This window comes from Lytechinus variegatus, chromosome 5 (genome assembly GCF_018143015.1).
Source record: "Lytechinus variegatus isolate NC3 chromosome 5, Lvar_3.0, whole genome shotgun sequence".
Lineage (NCBI taxonomy): Eukaryota > Metazoa > Echinodermata > Echinoidea > Temnopleuroida > Toxopneustidae > Lytechinus > Lytechinus variegatus.
This window is the reverse complement of record NC_054744.1, coordinates 23,048,813-23,070,604: the sequence shown is the minus strand read 5'-3', so window position 1 is coordinate 23,070,604 and position 21,792 is coordinate 23,048,813. Positions and strand designations below refer to the sequence as shown.

At 35.3% G+C, this 21,792-nt stretch overlaps 1 protein-coding gene across 1 annotated transcript in view; it reads left to right on the top strand.

Annotated features, from left to right (window-relative positions):
- The window catches only part of LOC121415757 (dual specificity mitogen-activated protein kinase kinase 5-like), a 56,497-nt gene extending 35,984 nt beyond the window's left edge, over positions 1-20,513 (top strand). Inside the window, exons 11-20 of the mRNA XM_041609086.1 lie at positions 3,998-4,079; positions 4,847-4,908; positions 5,218-5,266; positions 5,843-5,967; positions 7,223-7,294; positions 10,257-10,283; positions 14,342-14,368; positions 14,831-14,863; positions 18,960-19,021; positions 20,176-20,513. Of these exons, the coding sequence (XP_041465020.1) occupies positions 3,998-4,079; positions 4,847-4,908; positions 5,218-5,266; positions 5,843-5,967; positions 7,223-7,294; positions 10,257-10,283; positions 14,342-14,368; positions 14,831-14,863; positions 18,960-19,021; positions 20,176-20,332 (696 nt within the window). The 3' untranslated portion in view covers positions 20,333-20,513. The remainder of the gene's footprint in view (positions 1-3,997; positions 4,080-4,846; positions 4,909-5,217; positions 5,267-5,842; positions 5,968-7,222; positions 7,295-10,256; positions 10,284-14,341; positions 14,369-14,830; positions 14,864-18,959; positions 19,022-20,175) is intronic.
- The last annotated feature ends 1,279 nt before the right edge of the window (positions 20,514-21,792 follow it).

Genomic DNA, 21,792 nt, shown 5'->3' with positions numbered 1-21,792 from the left:
GGTGGTCTGTCATTTATGACAGATCACCTCTTAATTTCGTCAGAATTTTCTTATTTTTATTCATTTATTTTTAACGATTTTTTTGTCGCCAAGTTATCTCAAAATCGACTTGATCAATTTCATTGAATTTCATGTCATTTATAGGATCTGTCATGGACACGTGCAGTGAAGCTTTTCAAGGTCATCAGGTCATGATGACGTCATCTAGGCGCCATTTTGTAAAATCACATTATCAATCATATCTCCATTATCAATTATCAAAAATCAATCAAATTAACATCACATTAAGTTCAGGTCAAGGGTCATCAAATCATGTCATCAAAGGTCACCTGAAGGTCACGACGCGCGCGTACGCGTGCGTCAAAATTTAAAAATGCTCAAAATCACTTTTTGACCAAACGAGAGTATGTTTCAGGTCATTCTAAGCATTTCAAAATTTTGCGCGCGTAATGCCTAACGAAGTGCAAAAACACCGTTTTTTTTACATCATTGCATCGCTAATATAATTTTGAACAATTTGATACCCAATTTAGCTCTCTCTGACAAATAATAACGAAATTAACACCCGTTAAAGTTTGCAGCACGTGTGCGCGCGAGCTCTCACTATAGGCCATATATGGGCAAAAACATGCCTATTGAAAATTCACTGTAGCTCTTTAAATAATCCGTTGACCCCCAATTTTTTTTCATATATCGATAGAGTATGAGTTGTAGATTTGATTTCATGTCACCATTGTCCCTAAATTATATCGTGACGTCATCAAAATGGCGCCTAAACTAAAAATTTCATTTTTTCAAAAATGACGTCATCAAATTTATGCAAATTTGGTTGTAACTTCTCGAATATAGATCGTTTTTCGCCCAGATTTCGATATGTTGTAGTTTAGAATGTACTCTTTCTCTTAGTTATCATGAATTTTCGTTTTGAGAAACGCATCATTGCGTAAAACAGCGATAAAAAGAGGCATGTCATTTTTCCTCATTTTGCGTGTAATCTCTATGGGACATGACTTTTTCTCAAAACTAGATTCGACATTCCGCTATTTCGTAAGCCATATCTCCATTTTTTCTTGTCAGTTTTCCTTAAGCTTGTAGTATGTTGTAGCTGAGATTCTAAGCTTTCGGAAGTGTGCCCTTTATTTTTTGATCAGATGCCGGGATCATGCCCGTATTTCACTTGCAAAATTGGACTTGTAATTCTCAAAATTGCTTACGTGTATTCTCTATGGGGAATATCGTGGCTTTGACTGCTTTTTAAAGGGCGCGGGTTCGAGTCCTGGGGTGAACAAGATAATTTTTTTTTCCCTTTTTTTTCTTTTTGCCACTTCTTACATCATCTTTTATGATAATTAAAAGGTATAAAAGTTGAAATTTAGCAAGATAAAACAGATTATAATTGCTTTTTTCATATCACATGTGTTTTGCGTGTAATCTCTATGGGACATGACTTTTTCTCAAAACTAGATTCGACATTCCTCTATTTCGTGAGCCATATCTCCATTTTTTCTTGTCAGTTTTCCCTGAGCTTTTAGTATGTTGTAGCTGAGATTCTAAGCTTTCGGAAGTGTGCCCTCCATTTTTTGATCAGATGCCGGGATCATGCCCGTATTTCGCTTGCAAAATTGGAATTGTAATTCTCAAATTTGCTTACGTGTAATCTCTATGGGGAATATGCTAGCTCAATGGATAACGCATTTGACGTGTTCGTCCGTATTGCTGACGTGTAGGTCCGTGTTGCTGACGTGGTGGTCCGTGTAGCTGACGTGTAGGTCCGTGTTGCTGACGTATTGGTCCGTGTTGACGACGTGCTCTGCCGGCATGATCCGTGTGAAGCTGCCGTGTTGATGCCGTGTTCACAGTCATCTGGGGCAAAACTATCCCGGACCTCCCCGGATCATGCCGGCATTGCCGTGTTGATCCGTGAGGTATAATCATCTATCTTGTATGTATCTGTTTGAAGATGTATGTCTGACGATTGTCATCACACATCAATAATCACAATTAGTAATGGTCAAAACTTATTCTTAGGATGTCTACGATCAAGATTATCAATATCTAAATGATTTATTTCATACATCAGCCGACACTGAATGACAAATCATGACAGACCACCTAATTCGTCCGCATGACGAATTAAATTCTAGTTTTTATTATTATTATACATCATATATTATTAGTGTTCTTATTATTAATAGACTACCATTGATTACACGTAGCAAGAGAGAGAGAGAGTCGGAGAGAGAGAGACTGAGATCTCCCTCTCTAGCATAACAAATTTCTTTGATTTTAAAGAGAAATTCCAGTAGTTGCAGTAAACGCTGATTTCATGAGAAAGTCTGTAAAACCAGGCTTAATTGTCAGAATATCATCGAGGATCTAGATCTGGTACAGTTATATAAACTGAACTTTGTGAAATCTTGAAATCTACGCTGAAAAACGTTCACACTGAAGATCACCAACACAGATAGGTACACGTGGGACAGTGTATTATTATTGCTGGAATAAAGACCCGACGGAAGTGACCGAATCCGCGCTTATTTTGCTTATTTCTCAGCAATTACACAATTTCTTCCAGAATCCTTTGGCTCATATTTTTTATTCATACAAACAGACACTTGGGTGGTCGTTATATTAGATTCTGCGAAAATTCATTTTGAGATCGTTACCAAAACTGGAATTTATCTTTAAGTAGCTGTGAAACACAGATGCCTGACTTTGTTTAAAGAAACATCCAACAAGTCATTCCATAAAACATTCCCCTGCTTTGCCCATACATCTTTTGATATATATGGTTTCTTCATACATACCAGGCGGGTGTTTCATAAAGCTGTCCGTAAGTTAAAAGCGACTTTAAGAACAACTGATGATCCTTTCTTGTTGTAAATGATTTTACCATTATGTTCAGTGGTGATTTTTTTAGCGCGTAAGAAAGATTCACCAGTCGTTCTTAAATTCGCTCTTAACGAACAGCTTTATGAAACGGCCCCCAGAAATCTGTCATTTTTCCTGTTGTATTAAAGAGAAATGCCAGTAGTTGCAATAAACACCGATTTCATGAGAAGGTCTGTAAAACCAGACTTAATTGTCAGAATATAATCAAGGATCTAGATCTGGTAACTTACATAAGCTGAACTCTGTGAAATCTTGAAATCTACACTGAAAAATGTTCACAATGAAGATCACCAACGCAGATAGGCACACATGGGACAGTGTATTAATATTGCTGGAATAAAGACCCGACGGAAGTGACCGAATCCGCGCTTATTTTGCTTATTTCTTAGCAATTACACAATTTCTTCCAGAATCCGTTGGCACATATTTCTTTATTCATACAAACAGACACTTGGGTGGTCATTATATCAGATTCTGTCAAAAGTCATTTTGAGGTCGTTACCAAAACTGGAATTTATCTTTAACCATGAGAGCATTATGCCTTTTATCCATGCAAGGTTGGATACATGTATGCTATTCAGTTTATAATAATGGAGAACCTTGCGGTGTATTTTTTTCATTGCAAGGACAGGATAAATGATCTATGAAAATGATCACTAAATTATGTACCAGTATATCATTAGATGACTCATGCATCCAGACTCAAGTTAGTTTGCTTTGCAAAACTTTAATTTGAGGAAAGTGGTCTGAATTTGCATCCTTAGGTCCCTACCTAAGACTTTTGCACAGGAGGCCTCTCTCATTTTGAAATGACACAATACAAAAAATCAGCGTACTTACATGTATGAGCTAGCCAAGTGTTAATTCCATATCTTAACAAATTCAGTGTGCATGTGTTTTGGAGATTTTTTTTTTTCTTTTCTGGCTCACGTTTCCATCGAAGTAAACAAATGTATCTGACCTGACTGTGGTGTTAAAATCAATTACTTTATTAATAACAACAGATGAATTCTAAATGCTGTGCTTTATTTACTTGCATTATGCTTTATTAAACATAATATCAACCATATACATGCACGTTTCTTTTCCATCTTATTTTTTTCAGTGCGATTCACCTTTCATCATTGGCTTCTATGGTGCTTTCTTCACAGAGAATAGGATCTCAATATGTACAGAGTTTATGGATGGTAAGTGTGTCTTTCTTCATCCTTTGTATTCTTCAAAGGACTCCTGAGTCTGGGGTTGATACACACAGATGAGCAGAAATAGTGTGCAATGTGTGCATTTATTAATAGTAATATAGGCCCACTTAAGATTACAGTGTCTTACTTTTCCTTAGCGGCTCAAAGCACAGATTGCAATGAGTGAGAATTGAAAAATCAAAAAAATATTTAACAGAATGGGAATTTTGATTAATCATTAGAGTTTAAGATGTGATCCCAGGACAGTTGCTGTATTCCATTAAAGATTGTAATCACCATGGAATGGAAAAAATGTGAATAGTACAATCTCTCAGTGCTAATGTAAAAGATTGGTGTCACAGGATGGGTACAGTGCCTTCATAAAAGGCAAACATTCATTAGGAGGAGTGAGAAGATTGTTTCTAAGAAGGTTTTAATGGAGTAAAAGCTGCACCAGTCATTTGAGTATTGATTGTTGTGCAGAGGCAAACTTGTCCATGTGATCGTAGAAAGACTTCCTGCCATTGCAACGTGTACACTTCTCATTTTGTAAGCATTTCAATGTAATACATCTGTTTGTATCTGGATCAAGATTGTTACTTTGTCAAATAGATGTCTCAAAGTCTCAAACTCTACATCATTAATGGTGCATACAATTTTTTTAAACAAAAAAATATTCTTGAAATGACAGTACATATACATGTACATTTGTAATACGTGTAAGAATCTTTGCAGTGTTTTCTTACATCTGCTTTTTACATTGTTTCTCGCAGGAGGTTCATTAGAAATGTATCGCTGCATTCCAGAATCGATATTGGGCAGGATGACAGTCTCAGTAAGTTGAAATTCCCACTGTGTTGTTGATTTTACTATGTCATAATGTATATTTTGTATGTACATGTAAGGGGATCACTGTTTAGCAAGCCATAGGCTTTTGTTGTGATACCCATACACATTTTATTGTATATATCTGCTTTGCATTTGATGAATTATTAATAAATTGAATTGAAATCTGTAATTAAATTATACTCTAGTCAATTAAAAGTTTTCTATTACTTTTGAAAGCAGTTTCAGAAAATCATTTTAAAGAGATTTGCTGACTTATGAATTACATTAAATTGTGTTTTCTGTTTTCATCATGCAGATAGTCAAAGGCTTGAATTATCTATGGAATTTGAAAATAATGCATAGAGGTAAGTTTACTAATCGCTTTTCTTATATTTGTTTGCATATTATAATTTATTTACATGTACATATGTTTATATATAAACATATTCAAATATAAAACCATGTGATTTCTTAATTGATATCCATATACATGTATGACCATATTGTGGCTGATAACCCTAAGATGTGATTGACCTTCCACAAGATAAGATGACTGTGCCTTATCTGCTACTGCCCTTTTCTTTGGAATAAATCTCTTAATCTATGTGTATATTAAAGTTTAATGTTTTGTTTAATGTAGTGTTTCATAATCTCTTAATCTATTGGTCTATGTGTATACACTGTATTAAAGTTTAATGTCTTTTTTATGTTTCATTTTAATAGCTGACTTTAATGCTAGAAAGCGATTGTTCTTTAATATTGCAAAGGGATGTTTATAAAAGAAAGAGTTATTGTGTCTTTAAAATGGAGACTAAAGAATGTACATGTACTTTGATTGAAAAAGGACAAGTTCTAGATTATCTATAGTGGCTGATAGGTTTATTAGAATCTTCATAGATTTGCTTGTGAACTTTTTTTTGAATGGCATGATTTTATTTCAGATGTGAAGCCCTCCAATATCTTAGTCAACACACAAGGAGAAATCAAATTGTGTGATTTTGGAGTCAGCGCTCAACTAGTCAGCTCGATAACAAGGACATATATAGGAACCAACGCTTACATGGCAGTAAGTTATCTACTCAGAACTATAGCATTAGAAAATGAATTTGTTCTTCAAAGTTAACTAGCAGATTATTGTGTATGGGACTTATTTCAATAAAGTCCTGTTCAGTGCTTTGTGAAAGCCTGTTGCACTAAAGACAATTTGTGTAGGATTTATTTCTTTATAATTCATCAACATTTGCTACATTCTTCACAGACCAGCTTACTTCATTCATCATGGCTCCAAAAGGTCAGGTTGCCAAGAAAGGTTCCTTTAGCTAATTGCACGGAAGGATTTTACAACACCTTCAACGTTGATAGTTCCAAAAGGTTTGCCTCTCATAAAGGGACAGAAACTGGAAGGCCCATTCCTGCCTAACTTTAATAATTAATCAAAAATGAAAATTTCTTTTTCCAACTTTTTGATGTCATTTGAAAGTTGAGTTTATTGGATTTCCATTACGTCAACCCCCCGTTTGCGGAAAGACCACAGTTCAGACTGCAAACTGCGGTATTAGACCCCAAATCGTGTTTGAGATCATGGGGGCCGTTTCACAAAGCTGTTCGTAAGTTAAGAGCGACTTTAAAAACGACTGGTGATCATCGCCAATGGTGTGTACCATTTACCGCAAGACAGGATCACCAGTCGCTCTTAACTTACGAACAGCTTTATGAAACACCGCCTGATCAACCCCGCTTGGCCAGGTAATCCCCGCTGTCTCCACAGGCCAGATTATGAGCATTGGGCCAGGGACGAAATGATAAACAACAGCTGTGCTATTATGTAAGACTTCTCTGCCTGTAGTAGGACCTTCGGAATGAAATTATTCTATTCGATATTTAATCACGTTTTCAAAGGCATATTGTATTCAGAAATTCAATGTTAGTCCATTTTCAATTTCGAACAAAGAAAATCAACCTCGAAATAAGGAAAGTGAATAAAAAATGGCGGCATGCTTTGCCGGGGACCGCGTTCGGGCTATTATGTTATCTTCGGACCGAGGTCAAGAAACGGGTGTTTTGATACTTACTTGGGGCAGTAATTGATTGAGAAAAACCATGGAGTAGGTCCATGGAAAAACTGGGGTATACGTGTTCTCAAACAGAGATTTTCGTCATGTTCCATTTATATACATGTAAGTGCCCCCCCCCCATACATGATACATTTTTTTTTTTTACTTGGCAGCCATTTCGAAATTGTGTAGATTTTTTTTAGACTCACTTTTAATAGAGATGATAATGATGCCTTTATTATTATCTTGATTAATTTTTTTCTGTAGCCTGAGAGAGTTTTAGGAGACGAGTATGGAGTTCATTCAGAGGTTTGGAGCTTGGGTGTCTTCTTATTAGAGGTGGGATATTTTAAATACACTGTACATAATCTAATCTTCAATGCAAATGTGCTCGCCAATTATCCCTACTGCACATATAGCCAATACCAAGTAATATCACCTTGATCCGATCAATTGCAACTATGGACAGCCAGCAATGTCAACATCTATTTTGTATGTTTGTTCAAAATATTTTTTATCTACATGTATGATATGATATTCATTGTCATTGTTTCAGTCATTGTTTTCTTAAAAATTCCCTGTGCTTCTCTTTGTTTACAAAGGACTCTGCAAATTTTAGTCTGCAAATTGTAGAAAATAATTTATGACATTGATAAATTTCTATAGTTACAATTGATTGAATCAATGGTAACTCTTTGTAAGATGGGGCCTTGGACAATCACTCTAACAACAGCTATCTCCAGTTTTGCCATTTTATTAAATTTCACATACACTCAAACAAATAATTTTGAACATAATGGAATTCATAGTTATACTTCTTTATAATCAAGCATAGATGGATCGACCTGATAACCCATTTTGGATAATGTCTGCGTCGCGATAAAATGTTTTTTAGTAAAAGAAATGTTCCTACAACTGGTAAAATGAAATTGAAAATATGGCCATAAGTTTGTTTTTAGCTCTTCCGCCCGAAGGGCCAGATGAGCTTATACCGTTGCGTGGCGTCCGTCGTCTGTCCACAATTTAAAAATGCTTCTTCTTCGCCATTTCAAGTCCAATTTCATTTCTGTTTGCTTTATATGATAGCACTACATGTAGGTGGGGGATTCAAAACTTCTACACAGAATTTTGAAACTCATTAAATATGCTAATTTATGCACATTTTTCAAAATTCACAAAAAATGTTTCTTCTGGATTTGTTGACAGATTTTGAATTTTTGCTTCCATTTGGTAGAGCTTCATGAGGTTAACCAAACTTCTACACAGAATTTCGAAATTTTTACTGGAACAATTTTTATGCTAATTTACAGTGTATGCATATTTTTTAAAAATTCACATAAAATGCTTCTTATTCTTTATCGACCGATTTTGATTATTTTTCTTCCCTCTGGTCGAGCTTCATGAGGTTCAGTTCTTCACCAAACTTCTACACAGAATTTTTAAATTTTGAGTAGAAAACTATCTATGGTAATTTATGTAAAATTCATATATCACAGAAAATGCCTCTTCTTTTTGTTGATTGAATTTTGAAATGCTTCTTTTTTTTCATTTCTTGCCTGATTCCAATTCTGTTTGCTTTATATGATAGAATTAGGTGGGGGATTCAAAACTTCTACACAGAATTTTGAAACTCATTAAATATGCTAATTTATGCATATTTTTAAAAATTCACATACAAAGTTTCTTCTAATTGTTGACTGATTTAGATTTTTTTCCTTCCATCTGGTAGAACTTCATGAGGTTCACCATACTTCTACACAGAATTTTGAAATTTTCAGTAGGAAATTCTTTATATTTATTTTATGCGAAATTTATTCATAAATCACAGAAAATGCCTCTTCTTCTTTATTTGTTGATCGATTTTGATTTTTTTTCTTCCATCTGGTAAAGCTGCATGAGGTTCACCAAACTTGTACACAAAATTTTGAAATAGACTAGAAAATTATTTATGCTACATGCAAAATTCATTCATCAACCACAAAAGTGTTTTTTCTTCATTTGTCAATCAATTTAAATTTTGTTTGCTTTATATGATAGCCCGAGGTGGTGATACGAAAAATTTCAACACAGAATTTTTGAAACTCATTGAATATGCTAATTTATTCATATATTTTCAAATCTCACAAAAATACTTAGTTATTTGTTGATTGATTTTGATTATTTTTGTTCCATCTGAAAGCTACATTAGGTTCACCAAGGTTCTACACAGAGTTTTTAAATTTTGACTAGAAAATTATTTATGCTTGATTTATATGAAATTTATTCATAGATCTCATAAATGCTTCTACATGTATGTCATTTCTTCATCGATTTGAATTCTATATCCTCAATTTATGTCACCAATATAATTCACTAGTGTCAACTAGGCTGAAATTAAAATTGTGTTAAATTTCGTTGTGAGATGCCGGATGAGCTTCAAATCATTGATGTGCTAGTTTTGCTTTATTGACCCATTTTTTCAACGTTACTTTAGGGATATGAAAATAATTTTATAATTTGTGTAATTACAAGACAGAGTTCATGATCCACAAGCTTTGTTTTTAAAAGTGTTTACATGTATACATCACAATAAGAAACTGGAAGTTTATATTAAAAAATTTATACAAGTACATGTACACAGAGATATTCAGAGAGCTACATGTATATAAGGTAGGGAGAAGTGGCATCTCGTTATGTATGCATATCCAACAGAATTGACATTCTAAAACTTAAACTACATGAACTACAGAAATTCCTGGAACATTCAGGGCTACTCAGTCATAGCACAAAAAGAAAACATACCAATTTTGTTTTTCTTAACTCTTAAATTGACTGCCTTTATTTGTAATTGTGCACAATTTAATAGCAATTTCTCCTAGAAATGTAATGCCTGTATATTGTAATAACGAAGGTGGTACTGCACAAATTTTCTTTCCAATCAATGCCCAATTGAAAATTTGGATTGAAACCATTGAGATCAATTTTAACAATCAAACACAAATTTACAATTAATTACAAGAAGTGTGATTGATTTTGGACCTACATGTACATTTCATGCTCAATCAATTGTAACTTTGTGTATTAAACCTGCCGAAAATTAGCTTGAAACATTTTCACAGATTCTTGTCAAACTTACAGTATCTCTCAATGTATCACTTTGTGTGATTATGGTATACATTGTACACAAATAATGATGATTTGATTCTGGAGCTAGTTAAATTACTGTTGTGGGAATCATTTGCAATCTCCTGTATGTACTGTCCATTTCAATATTATGTTTGGCATTAAACCTTTTCCTTTTTTCTTTTTTTCTAAATAACAGATGGCAACTGGTAGATTTCCATATCCAGTAAGTACAAAAAAATCAAATCTCCATTCAATTAGGGTTGTATGTATGTATTTCTGGAAACAAAAAGGGCTTAAAGGATACACACAAAGAAAATTCACGAAAGTGATGATTATAGACAAATTATATATGAATGGAAAGGTCTTGTCTTTTTATACACAAATATGTCACTAAAAAGTCCTACAGATGTTGTGGAAATGCAAGAAATGAAATTAATAGAGACCCTTCTCAGCCCCCCAGCCGCCCCCAGGCAGACATTCACGCGATCGAAAACAGTCGAGAATAATGACGTCACATGATCGACTACACACTATCTCTCTGTGCATAATACACTGATACACCTTCCTGGTCTCTATTTTTCTTCGAATTTACCGTTTTCTTCATGTGTTGTGATATCCGATTTCGACATCTTCAGACTATAAGAGAACCAGAACTGTGTTACTTTGTCCATTTTTATTGAATTATGAACTGGAAAGACCGATTTTGTCCACTCGACAGTCTTCGTTGTGTTGCTCTGATTCCAAGCTGTACGGTCCCATTCACTTGCTGCCGATGCAGGTTACGCTGTTTGATCCAGTCAAAAGTCAAGGTAAGCATGTTTGGAAACTGTAGTCTGTACTTGTTCTGACGATGCATTCAGGTCAGATGACAGATACAGATCTGATATAATTTTAGAATCATGCATTTTGGCATGACTACTATTAAAATTAAAAAGTCTTTATTTTAGAAATAATGTTTTTGCACAATTCCAGCAGATTTTTCTTCACAAAGACTTCAGTCAGATTTCTAAATAAACTGGTCAGGACTCAGGCGATTAAATTATTTAGGAGCACTGGCATGGACCATGGCTGAAAATATGCTGTTTCAGAGGAATGTTTGGCATTATCGTAGTTTTTGTCACCAGTCCATTCACTGCCGTTTATTTCGTCAACGGCGGTGATCCACTCCCATTGACTTTGTACACAACGAGCGCACAAACACCAAATTTCACGATAAGGCCGAATGTTTTCACGATAAGGCCAAATGTTTAAGTTTTTATTATACACAGGTCTAGTACCCAATGCGTTTATGCTCAGGAGGGCCCTGTATCGTATACATCCAGATACACAGAATTATATCACCATAATGCCGATGTCATGAAGCAAGACAAATTTTCAGCAGTGGTTACCCTGATCATGCTGATTCCTGGCCAAAACTAGAGTCTGGTGTTTCTTTCTGATTAGAGTGCTTCTACATATGAATGCGTAGTGCCTTCAACATAAAACAATGAAGATAAATGCACTCTTTGTAATAACACAGAGTACCGTACCTCAAGTGATTCACTACCGCTAAGCGGTAAGTAGAGTGGGGCCTACACAAACATCACTTGAGCGTTGAGGTAGAGCACCAGTGTTCTGAGTGGAATTTTTCAGGTGTCTAAACCTACTATTATTTGTTGTTGACCGGGAATTACATGCCACCGCACGTCGTCAATCATCAAGATAATGAAATTCATACTTTGATTTGATTATTTAAATTATTTCTTTATTTTTTCTCTCTTCTACACACAGATCTGCACACTTGCTGACTCTGGTGACTTCTGGTCTCTGCTCGCTACTTCAATCTGGGAGATTCCATCATGTCCTCTTACTGATTTGGATATAGCCATTTTTTTCTTCATTCTTTCCAGGAGCTACGATGCAAGTTTTGGACTGATAATGATGCAACAGAAAATTTATGTTTATCGATCTTGGAAACGATTTTGAGCACAGTTTTGGAGAGAACTAAAAAAATTGACTTGGACATGAATACAGCTTGTCGAAAATAAGAACACACAACTTAAAACGAAAAAAACAATTTTAATGTTATTAGGGCATTTTGCAAGAAATTTTCTAATCAATCACACGTCCCAAATCAAGGGTAAGTCCTTTGATTAAAGACAAACATGTACATGTAGTTGAACTGCTATTGCAACTCGACCTTATTACGCTTGAATTTGAATTTAAGACTTACGCTTGATTTGCAATGGAACATAAGTTTCTTGCAGTGCCCCATATTTGTGTTTTGTTATCAGATATCTAACGTGCTGATTTTTCTCGAAAGGTATAATATATTTGTCCTTTTAAACGAAATGAATATGGGTACGCCTTTTAATTGTTTTCCACAATATTTATTGCATGTACATGTATGAACAGAAGTGAAATATTTATTGTGAAGCACTGAATGTTGTGTGCTGTTGTGTGATGGTTCATCATTTTTTTTTGTTCTAAGACTGTAAGCCTGGTGGGTGTGAGGAAGTGGCCTGGATGAAAGACAAGTGAACATGTGCCCAATTACAGATTTGCATATTTTAAGACAATTTTGTTTCTGGATAAATATTGCTATGCATTCCCTACATTAAGAGTAAAGGAGAAGTCCACACAATCAAAAATTCATTTGAATTTAAAGAAAAATAAGATATTGCAGGAAATTTCATAAAAACTTTGATTCAAATTTATATAATTACTACTCTAACATTGAGAAATTTTGCCTAATTTATAAAACGATGATATGCTCATCTGTGTCGATGTGCAAATTACACTAACCGTTATGTCACACGCACTAAGTTCTTTTGTATTTTGTTGTTTGATATATTTACATGACATGTAGATTTGATATTTAATTTTCTATTTTTTTTCTGAAAAATTTTCAGAGGGATTTTAATTCCTCCAAATAACATTTAGAGTTACAGTTCCGTAAATGTAACCTATTGTGTTCGGATGAAGAAATTCCTATACTCAAATCTGCAAAGAATTAAAAAACAAAATGCCACAAAAAAATTAGAAACGAATGTGATGTGAGTGACAACACTAATTTGCATATCATTGTTTTGTGACTGTTTTGAGTAAAAACAGCAAGGGAAATTACTCTATTCAAATAATTTTTAGTTGATGTGGACTTGACTTTTAACTCATCCTGTACCCCTCCCATCCCAAATAAGAGTAGAATCTAATCAAGAACTTGAAATCAAAAGCAGCAATTAAATAAGATTTGATAAATACAGGTCTGAATGGGATTTCACAAGAAAAAAAAAGCTGGGTAGGGACGAGAAGGAATAAAAAAAAAATAACCAAGTTAACCCGAGTTTTGAACCAGGGTCCTCGCACACGACAAAACGATGGCCAACACGTTTGGCCACAGACTATTCCCTACATTGTGGTGTGCTTTTAAGATATATGAAACAAAGTCCGCTCGCCGCTGTGGGCTAATCATGTTTCGGCAATTCAACTGCAATTTCAATCATTTCGCGATGGATATTGCCATGTTATTTTGTGGTTCCTGACTTTGTTACGTAATGAAATTTCATAATTTTTTTTCAGTCGTGACGAAGAATGTCTATGCTTTATATTGATTATAATATCAATTTGTCGCAAGTGTGATTTCTAAGTGAAAATATGCTTTGTTTATTCAAATATATTTCTTGAAAAAAAAATCATTTTTTCTAAGCTAAATATCGGTTACCAAAATACGTTAAATGTGCACTTTATTTCACTGTTCAGTAAATTCAAACTTTTATCTATATAACAAGACCAATCTTGTGAGGAATAAACAATTCTAAGAGCAAAAAACGCTGATTGGAAAGATCGTCTTCAATGGGCTGCTGTCAGCTCAGCTGCTCACGCTCATTGTGTGACGTCACTCAGCTGGAGCTCGCAAGAGGACCGATGGAAGGCAGAAATATGGCATGAAAATAAATCATTTTTGAGAGCTGATTTCTGCAAACTCTAATGACTATTTTGAAAAGTGAAGTTATATATCTGATTAGTAATACTTCGCCTTTACAATGATGACCACAAAAAGGCATTATAAAATACTTTGGATTCTTCGAATGTCTCCTTTAATGAGTATTCCATTTTACATGTATTTTACTTTTGAGTATAATGTTATACACTCTTTATGTAGGCCTCCATTTATGTTTACACATGTAATTCATAAAAAGGAATGTTTAACTTCATAGTAATTTGTGACGAGTTATCAATATGTGCATGTTGGAACTATTTATACATTACTATTTTTATACTGTTATTCATTTTTTTCTTCAGGTAACACCAAGAGAGCATGAATTATCGGTAAGTTGAAACACTACACATATTTACAAATAATTACATTATTTTTTCAATGCTTAATTGTTTTGTTTCTCAAAATGTTAATTTTGGTCGCAAAAGTCCCACAGTCATCTAAACTAATAGCCACATTTATGTATATCTATAATCATATCGATATGGAGAAAATATTGGTTGTGAATATCAGAGAGTAATTCGAATCACCCAAAGTAATTGTTCAATAAATAAAGACAGGTGTGCGGTATGGTGATTACAATCATACTTGAAAGTTTGAACTTGGATGTGACATCAATATGAAAGATCTCTTTGAGACTGCATTTTGACAGATAAAGGTCAAACCTGTGTTAAATGTTATGTTATAATATGCTTATTTGCATTATTTTAGTATTTGTCTTTTGTAAATACTAGAAAGCAAACAGTCATATCTTTATTTTGGTTTTTGTTTTCTTTTTCACTTTTAAACTATAGCCTATTGATCTTCTGCAATGCATTGTACATGAGGTAAGCATTTTTACTGTGGCAAAGGAATGATCGAATTCTCATCATTTATCATTAATGTGAATAGTATGAACATGACATGGCAATAAAGTGAGTTGTAAAGACTAATTCAATTGTCTGAACCAGAGTGAACTATAATAATTGAAATGTCTTTACTACTCTACGGTGGGGGGGGGGATCCTGGACAGCATTACGAAAATTTCCCGTTTGATTCTCGACCTCACTTCGGACTGCAAACTGCGGTCGCATACCCCGTTTTGCGTTTGCAAATCTCAAACAACTTTTCCAACCCCGATAAACCCATCTTGGCCAGGTAATCCCCTTGTCTCGATTTCACCACCACGGGCCAGCTAAACGAGCGTTGAGCCAAGGACGAAATGATAAACAACGGCTGTGCTATTACGTAAGACTTGTCTGCCTGTAGAAGGATCTTCGGAATGAAATTATTGTATTCGATATTAATCACGTTTTCAAAGGCATATTACATTCAGACATCCAATACTAGTCCATTTTCAATTTCGAACGAAGAAAATCGACCTCGAAATAAGGAAAGTATGCGGAATAAAAATTACGGTATGCGTAGCATGCAAGGACCGCGATGCATCCCATCTAGTTTCTGTCCGTACAACAAGAAAATATGGGATGCATGCCGTTCACTCGGGCAACGATACAGTCTTAACGAAAGAAAGGAAGGAAGGAAGGAAGGAAGGAAGGGAGGGAGAGAGAAAGAAAGAAAAAGAAAGAAAGGAAGAAAAAAGTTTCTATCAACGCGTGTATACATGGAACTCCATGCACTCAACAGAATGCAATCCATCGTGTGTGGCCCCCTGCTGTGACCGTTGATGCTGGGGTGTATTATCTTCGGACCGAGGTCAAGAAACAGGTGTTTCTATACTTAAATTTCATGCTTGTTTTGAGAAGAGATTTGATGATAAGGGAAACTTGGGGTATACTGTTCTTAAACGCAAAATTTTCGTCATGGTATGATGGGTTTAGGTAGAATTCAAATCACATGATCTGTGATTCTTTTTGTATAAATAAATAGGCCTTTAATTTGTCCTAGATATTATAAATCATGTGACCTTCAGAATCCCAGAATAATTCAACCTAAAATCATAAGATATTAAACAGCAGTCTTTATTAACCCTTTGAACCCGGAATTATTAGGGGCGGCCATGACCTATACCCTGAACTATTTGTACATGAACGACATATCGACCACATTCGAGAACTACCATGATTCGAGACCCAACGGCATCTTCCCCCCCCCCCCCGCTAGTACCCGGACCAAGCCGGCTGAAGTTGTTTAGCTCCCCGTAGACCTACACATGTAGTCTACAAACAGAAATATCAAACACGTACGAGAAAGATGACGTCATTTTAGAAGATCACCTGACATTTAGAATCCATGTTTTTGAAGTCACATGGCTGTAGGTATCGGGTATTTGCACGTTTACTGGCAGGCCAGTATTCCGGCCTATCAGGTTCATAAGAATGGTGATCTGCTGATATTAGTCAAAGTAGATGCCAATTGGTTTGTTTCATTAGTAAGACCCATGATACATGTATATTGATGTCGCTCTGATGAGTCAATCCTTAGAGATTGGTTGACCTCATGAATTCCACACATTGCATTTTTGAATAATCAACGTGTGTCTATTTCAAAGTGATCAAAAACCTCATTTACACTCTATAGTTTTCCTGAAAGATGATACTTGAAGGTATATTGATAAATCATCATTCACCCTTGTGGTTTGGGGCTTTTGAGATTTTGAAGTGACCAGGCACAACAAAACCCACAAATAATCACAGTGATTTTCAATTGGAGGATTTTAGTCAGAATGTCCAAATTTCAGATTTTAGTGTTTTCTGAAAGAGTATACTCTCCCCTATTTACTGTAAAAAGTTGGATGTACCAATCGAACCTAAAATGTTATTTTTGAATGATTTATAAGACATATTTTTTTCTTTTTTAGTTAATTGTAATCCCGTTTCGTTTTAACGAAAACCTGAATATTTGTCTCTCTTTGAACTCCCATAGATTTAAAGTAGGATAACTTATAACATTGATACTTGTTCAAACTAATGGACAGGATGTATCTAATTAGTGTGTGAATTTTGATGGCAAGCTGGAGATTCCTTCTATAGAAATTCTATTGAATTTTAATCTTCCTTTTATCTACAATACACAATAGCGGAATAGTAAGTGCTCTTTGGTAGATGAGTAAGTTTTAATCCCCCTTTGAATACTCAAAAGGAGCTTTCCATGGCAGTGAACATTCTCCTTTTGTGTGGGTTAGGGTCAATCACTGTGCATGAGTTATATATCATTTTAAAGCTTAGAGTCTGCTCTTTCAGAAGGGCTGTATAACTAAAATTTCATTTCTGGTGACTTTTTGTGGGTTCTGCGGTGCCTGGTCACATAAGATACATGTACCACATGTTTTGGGGAGCTTATTTCATAGAGTACCAAGGTGATGAAGTCACAAAAAAACTTTTTATTTTTTTTTGCATTTCAGCAATTTAGATATCATATTCTGGTAGAGCTTGATGAAATACCCCACTTCCAAAATTTGGTGGTAATCGGTCCATGGGGGCCAGAGATATGACCTCATTATTACATAATTAGTCCCATTGAAGTCAAGGTATGATTTCTCTGGTTCCTAACATTTAGAACCAGGCCAATAATACATTGACTTCAATGAGGCTAATTATTAAATTAAGAGGCTTTTATAGGAGGAGATTATAATTTGTTTAACAAATTTTCGGCATTACTCCTATTTGTTTAAGATCAGTATGCTCGATCTGTATGAAAATCATAAATCATAAGTCAGAAAAAATTGGAACCAGTGGGATTCGAACCTGCCATCTACTGCTTTCCGGGCAGCGACTCAACCACCAGGCTATTCTGGTTCACGGTTAAGCCACGATGAACTGGAATTCAAATACCCTCGATCCTCTTCTTTCTGACTCATTACTATTCATATGCTGTCCGCCGTGGACAATAGTTTTTTCTGACTTATAATTTATGATTTTCATACAGATCGAGCATACTGATCTTATGATTTTCATTACAGATCGAGCATACTGATCTTAAACAAATAGGAGTAATGCCGAAAATTTGTTAAACAAATTATAATCTCCTCCTATAAAAGCCTCTTAATTTACTATCTATTGTCCACGGCGGACAGCATTTGAATAGTAATGAGTCAGAAAGAAGAGGATCGAGGGTATTTGAATTCCAGTTCATCGTGGCTTAACCGTGAACCAGAATAGCCTGGTGGTTGAGTCGCTGCCCGGAAAGCAGTAGATGGCAGGTTCGAATCCCACTGGTTCCAATTTTTCTGACTTATAATTTATGATTTTCATACAGATCGAGCATACTGATCTTATGATTTTCATTACAGATCGAGCATACTGATCTTAAACAAATAGGAGTAATGCCGAAAATTTGTTAAACAAATTATAATCTCCTCCTATAAAAAGCCTCTTAATTTACTATCTATTGTCCACGGCGGACGGCATTTGAATAGTAATGAGTCAGAAAGAAGAGGATCGAGGGTATTTGAATTCCAGTTCATCGTGGCTTAACCGTGAACCAGAATAGCCTGGTGGTTGAGTCGCTGCCCGGAAAGCAGTAGATGGCAGGTTCGAATCCCACTGGTTCCAATTTTTTCTGACTTATAATTTATGATTTTCATACAGATCGAGCATACTGATCTTATGATTTTCATTACAGATCGAGCATACTGATCTTAAACAAATAGGAGTAATGCCGAAAATTTGTTAAAGAGGCTAATTATGTATTTATGAGGTCATATCTTGGGGCCCCACGGACCGATTCCAACCATGTTTAGGTTGTGGGTTTTTTTTTTCATCATGCTCTACCATAGTATGGTATAAAAAATGCTGAAATGCAAAAAGTGAAAATTGATGATGCCACACTTTGGTACTCCATATGATTGGAACCTTGACATCTTATTCTTTAGAATGTTTATTTTCAGTACTGAATTTTGAAATATCATTTATATTGTGTGATATTGTATGTAAATAAAAAAAAACATATTTCATGAATTCATGTCATATTTTTATTTTGTAGCATCCACCAAGGTTACCAAGCGACAAGTTCTCAGCACCCTTTGTTGACTTCGTAAATAGATGGTAAAAACGGAACTTTAAACCTTACATTGCAGTAGGGTTCCTATTTACAAGAAATTTTTGTGTTGTATTTAAGGGGTTTTATCCCGATAGATTATGCTATACTGCGATCTTAAATATATGAAGACGAACAATACATATCGGTATTTGCTTTTAGTTAGTAAATGAAACCCCCTTTGAAAATATTATGATGTAATAATAATATCGGGTATCTATATTGCGCACATATCCACCTTGGCTATTAAAGCTACATATAGGCTACAGACTACGATGCTCACAGCTTTTTGAGGAATTACTTGAATGACTATTTCCCATTTATCGATATACTTTGATCAACATGAATTGGCATGTCAGGTCTGTTTGTAATCTGAACTTTTATACAGTTTTGATTTTGATTGAGTGGGTTTTGTTTATTGAACATTCCTTCTTATTCAAGCAAATTGTATTAAAATGCTCCACATGATGATTAAAAAATTAATGTGAAATAAACAAATGTCTCAGTGAATAAAAACAATACTAGTATTCTCAAAATATTTACCTTGAATGTTGTTTGCCTGTTTCCCTAGGACAGAATTTGAATTATGGGTCTATTTGACTTATCACTAATACCTTGGTCACATTTGCTCTACGGCGGCAGTATGGCGAGTCAAAAACAGCCGTTATGATAATTTTAATTCAAACCACCTATAATGTAGTTGGTACAAAAACTGAAAAAAACGGCCGTTTTCGACTCGCCGTACGGCCGCCGTAGAGCAAATGTGACCAAGGTATAAGTTATTTACATGTACTCTTGTATTCGCAAGAACACTACTGGGGCCTGTTTCATAATGAGTTATACAAGTCTGAATAGTGATAATAAATGCATAAATGCTATTATCAAGTATACTATCAACCAATCAAATCGAATGAGTTCAGTAGCTTCAAACTGTTATTGCATTTTTTTTTCAAATTCAAATAAACATTTATTTTTTTCATTTAAAAACAATATAGTTGTCTCTATATAAATTATACAAAATCATTTGGCATTTGTTACGGTAACAAGTTTTAAGAAAATGGACCTCAGTTAAATGCCCAATGTGTGTGTGACAATTACTCTCGATCTATTCAATTTAAAGTTAATTTGACTTGATTTATCTCTTTGTCTCCCGCCATCCCAGTCTTCAGAAGCGACCAGGAGACCGTCCAAAGCCTCAGGACCTGATGCAGCACCCGTTCATCCGGATCTTCGCTGACGGCAACAAGCAGATCATCTCAGAGTGGGTATGTCAGGAGCTCCAGGAACTCCGGTTACGAGGGATGGTGAAAGGGCTCTGAGGGCACCAGCCAAGGATCACTGAAGACCTTCTCAAGAATTATTTCAGAACATCTGACTGAAGACACCAACATGCAATGGATAGTTCCTTTACCCAAAAAGGTGGTCTTTTTAAAGTAGTTTTCCACCCTACATGTAGATTGGTCAGAGGATGTCGTGGAATGACTCCAATTTCTTGGAGGGAACTTAACAAGGTTTCTGAGGACAGTATTCTGGAAACACTTTGAAGTACCCAACTGTTATGTCTGTACCTTGAATAGTCCAAACCCTTTTTAATGTTCCTCTGACATGATGAAGGATTGACAATGTGTAACAGAAAAACCCTTCAGGAAAAACTACCAGTTAACTAGTTTTTCAGTCTATTAGAAAAAGATACCTTTCTTCACGGGGGTGTTTCATGAAAGTTTAAGCACTGACAAAATCGATGAAATCCTTGGTTTTGATTGGCCGAGAGGCATTGGCTTCTCTGGCTCTTGTTATAGTAACAGTTGCAGAAAGTCAACTTTTCAGTGCTGACAAATTTCATGAAAGGTGCCCTGGAGTTGAACGTTCATCTGTAACATGGATGAACACTGTTGCTGATGGCAGTGGGTGTTGAGGATAACCTTCTAATAGGGTGTTGCAAAAAACATCAGTTCCAAATGAAGTCCTCTGTCCTTAACTTTTTTGCAACACCTCATTGTGGTTGGTTGTTGGGACTTGCCTTCGATTTGCAATTGAACGCAAGTTCCTTGCAACACCCGAAGAGACCATTTTGAATAGCATGTAACAAAAGTTATGAGCTCAGGTAGAGAGGTATTTCAATGTAGCCTAAGAAAAGCCGTGTGTATCATACCATTCTGATCGGGGGTGTGGAAGGGGGATGGTTTTCTATGAAATCTATTCTCTTTGCTGACAACTCAAGAGCATTTCATTACGTTTTATTTTATTTTATTGACATGTCCAATTTTATCTGATAGTTATCATAGGAACAGGGCTTCTCAGCCAATCAAAATCAAGGGAAGTTGTCAGATTTTACAACTTGTCGGACAAAAACGCCCCCCAGGGGCCTGTAACACAAAGCTTAGCAATGATCGTAGAACATTTTTCTACGATTGATTGCATTGACTACACTGTACAATCAATCATGAAAATCAAGCGTACGATCAGTCGCTAACCTCTGTGTTACGGGACCCTGGTATGTGCTTCATAAAGCTAAATGGTTTATCCCTATAGCTGTCCTGGCACCTAAGACCGTGTTCCAGTCAGGTGTAAGGTCATGTGTAAAATGACAAACGGCTGTATGAAATCACAATATACTAGGGTTTGCTAATCAGGGACTTTTACAAAGTTGGGTTAAGTAAAAAGAAAATATTTTACTTTTTTATTTTAAAACAATTATAGAACATAATTGTAGTATGAACCAATGATACTGAGCTGCTGATTCAATATGGGTACAAGATTCTTCTTTTTTGTTGGGAAT